We start from the raw sequence: 9,919 nt of genomic DNA on the forward strand, positions 1-9,919 counted from the left end.
TCATACATTTACGATGATAAATTATGATTTATTTTCACACAAAATATGTTGTTCCATCAATGTTTAATACATACATATTTTTCTGCAATCATACACTATGGGAATACGGAGTAGTGAAAAGCACATTTTGCTCAAGGTGTGACTTTAGCCCAGTTGTATGCATTAAAAAATTAAGAGTCACTATATGACTATATGAAAAATTTTAAACCTGAAAAAAAAAGAAAAAAACCCCCACTGATTTCGGACAGCGTGACCTGAATTCATAAATTATAAAGAATGACGATAATTGCATGTCAACGACAGCGCATGGCGGATTTAAAGAAATAAAATAATTCCACATATCCTCAATCAGTATCATGTTCAACTAAATCGGTCTGACTGCTTTCAACCTCGTGTTCTATGCAGTTAGTTTAATGTAACCGATGATCTCACAGCCGAATATGATTGAATATATTGTAAATCGCCAACAAAGCCAACAATTCATTGAAAGAAACATTCGCTTAGTTCGCGAACAGGAAACCACTATGAAACGGACAGAATAAATAAGTAGCCTATAACAAAACATATCACACTCACCAATTGACATTATAACCAATCCAACCACAATATCAGCAGCTGGTGAAAGTTTAGAAGTAAAACTCTCTGAGTTGGAGTTTCCACGAAGCTCTTCATTTCTCGTTGAGTTCGAAGACATGTTGTGTACGTGTAGCAGTATTTCGTATTATTTTCCAAATGAATAAGATGTAGCTGATCCTGCATGAAAACAGAAGAGATGGTTGTACGAGGATATGATATGACACGTCTCTGGTCTCGCGCTCCCTCATCAGTAAGCATCACCCTATGAGGCTTTCTTTCTTTCTTTCTTTCTTTCTTTCTTTCTTTCTTTCTTTCTTTCTTTCTTTCTTTCTTTCTTTCTTTCTTTCTTTCTTTCTTTCTTTCTTTCTCTTCAAAAATAAAATGCAGAACAATAAATCTTAAAATAAAGCTCAAAATACTGTAATATATTCAATAGATTGTTTACATGTTTTCAGGTCTATTAGTGCAGCAGATCTCAAGCTAGCTTATATGTGCATAAAGGTTTAACAATTCAATTATTTTGTTTGCCAAGGTTGTTTGCTGCAATCAAAGGTGCTGAATTTCTACAAAATAAGAAAGTGTCCGTTTCCATGCTGCATTATGTCTTGGTTTTAATTATTTTAGCATTTTTAACTGTTAGATGACTTTAATATAATGAATTTTAAGACATCTTGCATCTTGTTACTCAGCTGGTGGACCGTGGACTCAACTTGAAAGAAATGGTGGAATGAATCCAGCTTTTCTTGTAGATGGTCTGCTTGTGTGCTTTAACCTCGTGCATTAGCAGATCCGTTTCCTCGCTAGAGAAGCGTTCAGTCTTTCCGTTTGCAAATTCCGTCATGTAAATAGCAATCCGCCACGGCGTGAGCGCAACTGGCTTTTAAAGGGAATGGGAGATGAGACTCTGGTTGGTTTATTGCACGTTACGCCCAAAACACACCCAATACTCATTAAGAGAATAGGGACAACCCTTTTAGACCATGCGCCGGGTGCACTGACCATTTTTCCCGTCGTTAAACTAGCAAAAGTGGATTCTGGCACGCCCTGATTGCACTTGCACGTGCGCTTTAGACCATGAGCTTAATCGTTAAAACAGGGCCCTTTGTGTTTAAAGCAGCTTTTGTCTTCGGTACACTTGCACATAGTTTTTCCAGGTAGCTTGCAAGAAGGTTTCGTTAAGCATCTAAGAGACATTGCCATAGTTCTTCTGGATTTAGTCTGTCTCAGTTTCTTCTGTTTCTTCATGTAATCCCAGACAGACTCGATGATAGTGAGATCAGATCTCCGTGTGGAACACCGGCTGTTGTCAGGCTCCTTGTGCATACAAAAATCTCACTGGATTATTACAATTAATGGCAAGAGGAATGTTTGGAAATGTAAACTGATATTTCCTACTGACACTACAGCATAAGATGTGTGTGAAAATACTATTGTGACTAAGACTTTTGCACAGTACTGTATGTATGCATGTAGGTAAACCAGTAATTGTATTCAAACATAAAGTTCCTGATAGCAATAGTGCACAACTGATCCAAAGTTGAGCAGTGTGAGGAACCAGAGACACAGGGAGGAATCAGCAGCCTGAATGAAGAAGGGTCTATGAAACAAACACATACCTTTGCAAAGTACAAATGCTATTTCAGATATATAAAATACAGACAAATAATATCATATATAAACTAGATAAAGCATTGGGAACTTTGAAGGCTACATAAGATTATCTGCTGTCGGTGTGCTGTTTTTAATCCCAGTCAATCCCTGCACATTGCCATGATGACTTGATAAATGGAAATGGCAAAAACCAAGTGAATGTATATGCAAAGCAAACATCAATATGCAATTGTCACCATACCCCACCTGCCCTTTAGCAATAAATAAAGATGTCTTCAACAGGTTACATCAAAAAACAATAGTCATATATTATACCAAGTTGAAACCAATTGTGATGTCACTTAAATAGAAACTGAGGACTTAGATCCTTGGCTGTTATTCTAAAAGAATCTTAATTACAATTATTTTAATTAAATATTAAAATCACTAAATGAAATGTTTTAATAAAATAATTATATATAATTATGTGATCTCAGACTATAATTTTAACAAGATTTTTATTTTATTTGTATTAATCACGGACAGCTAGCTAGATATGTTTACCGTTATCTCACATGATTATTATATTAAAAATGTGAACTGGTGAAACACTATTATTAAGATAGGCTACTTAGTTGGATAAATTATTAAAAAATTAGCCATTAGTGCAATAAATGAATTACAAAAGATATATCCACGAATAAATCAGCAATAGGCAATGGATAGATGTTGTCCGTCTGTCTGTCTGTATCTCCAGTTGGAAATGGATATTTCCTCCCCCTCAGGAGAAGGTCACGGAGAGATAAAGATGTGCTGCTGCTTTATTTCTGCCTGACATTGAACAGCACAAAAAACACAATACAATACAATACAGAATACAATACAAAGCAGCGCACTGTAATTCATTCGTTTTTGTCCAAATAATAGAGAAAAGGTGCAATTATGATTAGTTATAATAAAACATTGCCATCATTCATTGCTCAAGCCTTTTACAGATAGACATTTGAGATTAGACTTTTTCCAGCTGACAAAACAGAGTCCTCTGGTGGTGCAAAGATACACTGCATTCAGGAATCTAAGGAACATTTTAAAAAGCAAAGAAAATGAAAGTGATGCCATCATTTTTCTATTTATGCTTTCTCTCTCTCTCTCTCTCTCTCTCTCTCTCTCTCTCTCTCTCTCTCTTTTTTTTTTTTACAAAAATTAAAACAGTAAAGCTAAAAACATAACTATAGCTGTTTTTTTAAATGGGTCATGGGACATCTTATCAACACATTATTTTCAATGCAACAATAGAGGTGTCTATTCAAGTAAAATTATATATTCAGTAGAATTATTCTTTAATTACAATTAGTTAATGCTCCTAGGACAGCACAGAATCAAACTTGTTACTGCACTATCATTAGCAGAGTTATTGTTACATGTATAAATCAACATGCTTCAGAATATAAAATTAATACAGTTATTCACAACCTAACCATAAGTCCTACTCTTCTGCACAATGGTAACGATAAAAACTTTAACATAATAGAAACTCTTTCAAATGTCAAACATACCTGAACATTAAACATTAACAGATGTTTCCCTTTACTCAAAAACACATGAAATAACACTTAATTTCAAGATTTACTCTCTATTTCCAGCCATGTGCAAAGCATGCTGGGAACAAACAATGGTGTCTCTATATAAAACCGCATAAATGAGCTAATTCTCTTAAAATAAATAGGTAGCCTTTTCCTTAATTTAATGAGGATTATCAGTTCCTCAATTCAAGCCTTAAAATTGTGTATGTTTCCTTAAAAAAAAAAAAATAGGAAAATGCCTCTCTTGGTGTTATTACTGAAATGTTCTCAATATTTTCAACAAAACACTGAACCACAATTTTCTTAATAAAATATACATAATACTTTTAATGATCACCTCAATTTTTTGAATGAAAATTACAAGACTCATGATTCATTTTTTACAGTGCATGAATTTACACACACACACACACACACACACACACACACACACACACACACACACACACACACACACACACACACACACACACACACACACACACACACACACACACACACACACACACACACACACACACGGGATAGTTCACCCAAAAATTAAAATTTTATCATTTTCTCACCCTCAAGTTGTTCTAAACCTGCATCATGAAGATCTTTCTTCTGTTGAACACAAAGAAAGATATTTCGAATAATGTTGGTAATCAAACAGTTTTTGGTCCCCATAGACCATATTTTTTCCCCTGATTTGATTACCAAAATTCTCAAAAACTATCTTCCTTTCTGTTCAACAGAAGGAAGAACTTCATGATGCAGGTTTAGAACAACTTGAGGGTGAGAAAATAATTAAGCCTACATAACTGTATTTTTTAGACAATTATAGTCTATCCCTTTAAACTTTAACTGATAGCCTAAATGCACTTTTGGTAGAAAATGTGTATGTTTCTTTTAGAAAGTCAGTCACGTTTCAGCTCAAATGTATTTTTAGATACTTTTAACTTATTAAAAAGAGGAGAACCATTTGAATCAGTCTGTCTACAGTTTCCTGGTCTTTTTCCAATCCCTATGGACGTTCTATAATACTTTTTGACACTTGTATCATGAAAATCTGGTCCTGTTAAAAAATGGCAATGTTAAAAAATGTTGTTGCTATTAATTTTTAGATTAGTGACTCAAAAGATCCCACAAAAGAACCACCTATTTAGAATTATCTTTATATATACATATATATAGGGGAGAGCGGGGCACAACCTAACGCTTTATGACTTTCTCAGTTTGTGTATATATATATATATATATATATATATATATATATATATATATATATAGGCTATATATATATATATAGGCTATATATATATATATAATTTGCTTACTCATACCTTTTAAACTCTTATTAAATTATTATAATTTTTTTTAATCAAGTCATCAACCAACTTTTTGAGATCCCACCAATGTTAACCAGTTATATAAAGAGTATCTATTAACCAGGTGATTTCATATTGTGAGTGAGTAATAAACAAAATAGTAGCCGAGATGAAGTAACTGGGTAAAGTCCACTTGGTGCATACTTAGTTTGTAGTCAAAACTGTGGACGGACAGACAGACAGACAGACAGACAGACAGACAGACAGACAGACAGACAGACAGACAGACAGACAGACAGATTTACTGTTTTTGAATTGCCCACTGGGGGTCATAGTTTACCAACTTTTCCAAAATACAGCGGAAAACACACCTGAATAGGATTTGTTTCATTTTGTTTGTAGAATCTGGTTAGGACTTTTCAATCTTATTTTATACCACTACAGTAATTCTACCGTGCGGACAATTCATATAGAGTTTTCTGCCTTTCCAAAGATGGAAGTAGTTTGAACACATCTAGTTTGACTCTCGGGCTCTTCAGCAGCAGAGCTGTGCGCGTGCTTTCACTCACTGAGTCTGCGCGTGCCCGCAGCCTGTAGGAGATCCAGAATCGGAGCCAAAGATCATCATCATCATCATCATCCTCCTCCTCATCACCCCGGAGGAGAGGCCCAGTGAATACATGCCCGACACGCCTCATCCGGAACGGAAAGATGAGTTTACGAGCCTGATCTCAAGCGTTTGCTGTGTTCGATTCGGGGATTTGAGAGCAGATCCGGAGGTTCGGCCGCCCGTCGGTTCGATGCGAGATTACAGCAACATGCGCGTGTGTGACTGAAGCGCATGCATCCGACCAGGACACGGACTCTAGGAACCGAGTCAAGCCGTGGAGCAGACGACTTACAGCTCACGGGTTCACCGATCATCATCATCCGCTACATGTGACCGAACCGAACCGTCCGAACCCATCTGCAGCTTCACCAGCGAGCTGCGCGTTAGCACGGTGAGAAAACACTTTCACGTGAAGATTAGATGATTAATTATAGGAGATTGTTTCAGATCATTCATATAATTTGAACCGTTGAAGCTTTTTACTAAATGGGGAGAACAGTGAACGTTACCTGTTCCGATCCGGTTGGTCTCGGGATCCGCCAAGGACTTTAGTTCAAATCTCATTAAATACCCGAATCAGTCAGCCAGACACCGGCCACTTTATATGAATGACAGACAATGGAAGATTATATTGCTCAAATAGTGAAAACAACCACTCAAATGAAGAGATCATTTAAAAAAGAGAGATTCGAATCATATAATGATCAGATGTGACCGTTAAACTGAATTAATGACCCGAGTTCGCATTAGCCTAGCATGCTAACACATCAGCGCACGCACAGATACACTTTATGCTTTATTTAGCATTAGGTGTTGTATATATTATCTTGTTTTATTCATTAATTTACATGTCTACATTTGAGTTTTTAGAAAATATAAATGTTACACAATTATTTTGGCAGTGCTGTTAAAGCAGCAGTCAAAACGGTAGCATGTTAGCCGCGTTAGCGCTCTGTTCAACAACACATTTTAAACATTTAACCTTCATTCAGAGGATTTTTATTCTAATTAACCTCAAAACAGATTAATAAAATGCATTCAAACAACAATAACTGAGATGAAGTGTGTTAAACAAACGGGTCATGTTTGGGCTATCAAACGTTATCTTCGTTTATTGTGATTGGAAATCTTTCTCATGTTTTGAATAATTACAGTCACCGTCAATCTTATAATTATTATTTTGTACTGGTTAATGTTTATGACATATATACACTAACTCAGGTGAAATATAGGATTAAGCATGATCTTGTGAATCTTGGTCACTTTGGTTGACTTGAAGTGGCTCCTCCTCAACATGCTTATCAGGAAAGACACTATTTAATTTGAACCAAAGATTTTCTTTGTTTGTTTTACATGATACACAGATATCAAAGTCTAACTGGCTTAAAGGGTGTCAGTATGAACTGGCACTTTTATATCTGAGGTTACTGGATGTGTGTTAGTAAATCAGTTCACTTCACATATGCAAGTAAGCCACGGCTCTATACATTCTTTACATACTTCAGTCTCCTCCACGTCTTGAGTTGACTACCTTGATTTAAACATACATCAGCTTCAGGCATTGCTTAAGTGTTGAGATATACTTTCTTTTTTTGCAGGCAGGACAGTAAAGTATGGCTCCCCATCTGGACGCGGCCCGCAAATTGTTCTGGATCTTAATGAAGTCGCTGCTCCGTTTCACCTTCATGTTTGTCAATAACTGTGTTGCGATCCCGTCCTACTGCCTCTACCTGATAGTCCTGCAGCCTTTAAGAGTTCTGGATGCCCACACGTTCTGGTACATTGAAGGGGTCATGTTCAGGTGGTTACTGGCTATGGTGGCGTCTTGGGGCTGGTGTGCAGGTTACACAGGTAAGACCAGCTTTTTCCTCTATTTCACTCTTAAAAATAAATGTTCCAAAAGTAGGTTTTTAGCAGTGATGCCATAGAAGAACCGTTTTGGGTTCCTCAAAGTACCTTTCAGTGATCAATTCTTCAAATAATTAATTTTTTCTTAGTTTGAAGATTTTAACAATCCAAATAACTTTTTTCCACTATAAAGAACCTTTTGTGGAATGTAAAGTTCTATGAATGTTAAAGACCATGTACACACTGCAACTAAAGCCGGTTGTCAATTCACCTTTTTGTGCTAATCCTGTTCGGTACACAGAGTACAGTAATTTACAAGAGCAAAATTTAATTTTGCAACCGCATTCTACAACCCAATTATCCCAACGAAAAATACAGGTTGTGACAACCACATTCCTCACAATAATTCTACACCGAGTATGGAACCGAACTGAACAATTAGTTTGGTTGATGACGTACGACGAGAGATATGAGAGACGAAAGATACATTTCTGTTGCGTGTTAAAGTGCGCATGTAAATACATATGTTGACACGCAGCTAAGACACTGTATCATTGCATTCGGAGACAATAATTGGATGAACATTTTATGGCCCTACATCTTCCATAGATGATATATAATAAATACAATGGAGCAAAGATACAAATAAAATAAACTGTGCTTGTCAGGTTACTTGGGTATCTAACAGTAGTCTTCAGGAACAGAAACTGAATAAAGTAAGTAAAATAACATTGCTTATAATCGTCACTGTATAAATTGAGTAAAGATTGATCATTATTAAAGTTACAACTGAGTCAGAAACAGTGAGTGATTTCCTTGTCTTTTGTTGTTTGATTGACATTAAACACAGACAGCAGGAATATTAATCTGTTGTCACTTTAATACATAATGCAGGGATCCAAAATACTGCACATATGCGTTGTCTTTCTCGACTGTTTACGTTCACTTAAGACGTAACCAACTGTTTGCTAGAATACTCGCCAAGACGGGCAAGTTGACATCATTTTTGTGTGAATTTGTCCGTTCAAGTGCAAGATTTGAAAGAGAACTCAATATTTCTCGTTCACTGAGATGCGGCTTTCGGCGTGCGCATTTTGGATGAGTGCACACACCAATCTTCTTACAGTGCACGACACGTGCAAGTTCTCTTTTGCGTCTTGCGCTTGAATGTGTAAATTGGCAATGCTTAAATTAGTTTAGTTTAAACACAGATAGTAACGTGTGTTGTTCAAGTCTCACCTGCGCTCGTGTGCTATCAACACCCGGGTGCTGACGGCATAAAAGACTGCTGATATTAGAGCATACGGTACTCCTATTGAACAAAGTTTACAAAGAGTGTCTGTTTAGTCCACGTTTTTTGATCATCGCTGTTGTAATGTATTGGGAAGCCAGAACGTGTATGCATCGACAGAAACATACATTAGCCGAACTCTGTGTGTCTGTTTTATGCTTCGTTTTCAACAAATCATTTTATAGATGTGTTGTCAGATTTAAGATGAACCGCGGTGCAAGTGCATGCCGAACCGTGGTTGGAGAATGGTACGGTTGATTTAAAAAAAAAATTATTGAGAACCGTTACACCCCGTGACAGATTGTCAGGTGTTCTGTGGAAAAGTATCAAATGCAATTATTTTTTTAATTAAATGCTACTAAAAAGAATATATTGTCGCTGTCAGGCAGAAATATCGTATTTCATCATTTTTGTTTTATTTATAAAAATCAATATTATTGGTCATCCTTTACCTCTTTATGTGGTTTTACAAATATTTAACCAATGAAAAGCATTTAAATGAGCTTGTGACTAAACCACATAACTCCATTGGCTCTTCAAACTGTCAGTTAAACCTCATAACTCCACCCACCTCTATCATGAATGAAGTGCTACATGCAGTTTGGAGATCTTTGCTTGTTTGCAATGCAAAGTTGAATAAAAAATGTTTGAATAAGTACAGTGTTTTCTTTACTCAAGAAACATTGTCTATAAAGGCTAATGTTTTTGGTATTTAAAGAGCAGAAAAAAGTCTCAGTCTGGTATTTGCTGTCTAGTTGTAGCCAATATAGGCCTATTGTTTTAAATAGCCTATCCTATAGATATGGCGCTTCATCTTTTATATCATGAGATTTTTTTCCAAATGCGTTCAACAACAAGAAAAGCTACAATACTTGTATTACCTGTCAGTTGATGTAAACATAATGCACTGACTGTCTCAGATGCAGCTGTTCTAGTGATGGACAAAATATCTTTGTCATTTCATTTGTTAACTCCATCTGAGCTTGATTTTCAAAACATGTTAATATTGCACATGTATTATTTACCATACATAAAGCCACGATACCAACTTTGACACAGTGTTTAATTATTTAAAAAATACGGGGTTTCTGCCCCACAGCGACATATGTCAATT

At 36.1% G+C, this 9,919-nt stretch overlaps 2 protein-coding genes across 2 annotated transcripts in view; one reads left to right on the forward strand and one right to left on the reverse strand.

Moving 5' to 3' along the window:
* The window catches only part of opn8c (opsin 8, group member c), a 148,766-nt gene extending 147,877 nt beyond the window's left edge, over nucleotides 1-889 (reverse strand). The window contains exon 1 of the mRNA XM_082146719.1: nucleotides 577-889. Coding sequence (XP_082002845.1) covers nucleotides 577-694 — 118 coding nt within the window. The 5' untranslated portion in view covers nucleotides 695-889. The remainder of the gene's footprint in view (nucleotides 1-576) is intronic.
* Nucleotides 890-5,463: 4,574 nt separating this feature from the next.
* lpgat1 (lysophosphatidylglycerol acyltransferase 1) overlaps nucleotides 5,464-9,919 on the forward strand; it is a 33,315-nt gene continuing 28,859 nt past the window's right edge. Inside the window, exons 1-2 of the mRNA XM_082146725.1 lie at nucleotides 5,464-6,057; nucleotides 7,265-7,517. Of these exons, the coding sequence (XP_082002851.1) occupies nucleotides 7,280-7,517 (238 nt within the window). The 5' untranslated portion in view covers nucleotides 5,464-6,057; nucleotides 7,265-7,279. The remainder of the gene's footprint in view (nucleotides 6,058-7,264; nucleotides 7,518-9,919) is intronic.

The sequence above is a fragment of the Leuciscus leuciscus genome (assembly GCF_965113295.1).
Source record: "Leuciscus leuciscus genome assembly, chromosome: 19".
Lineage (NCBI taxonomy): Eukaryota > Metazoa > Chordata > Actinopteri > Cypriniformes > Leuciscidae > Leuciscus > Leuciscus leuciscus.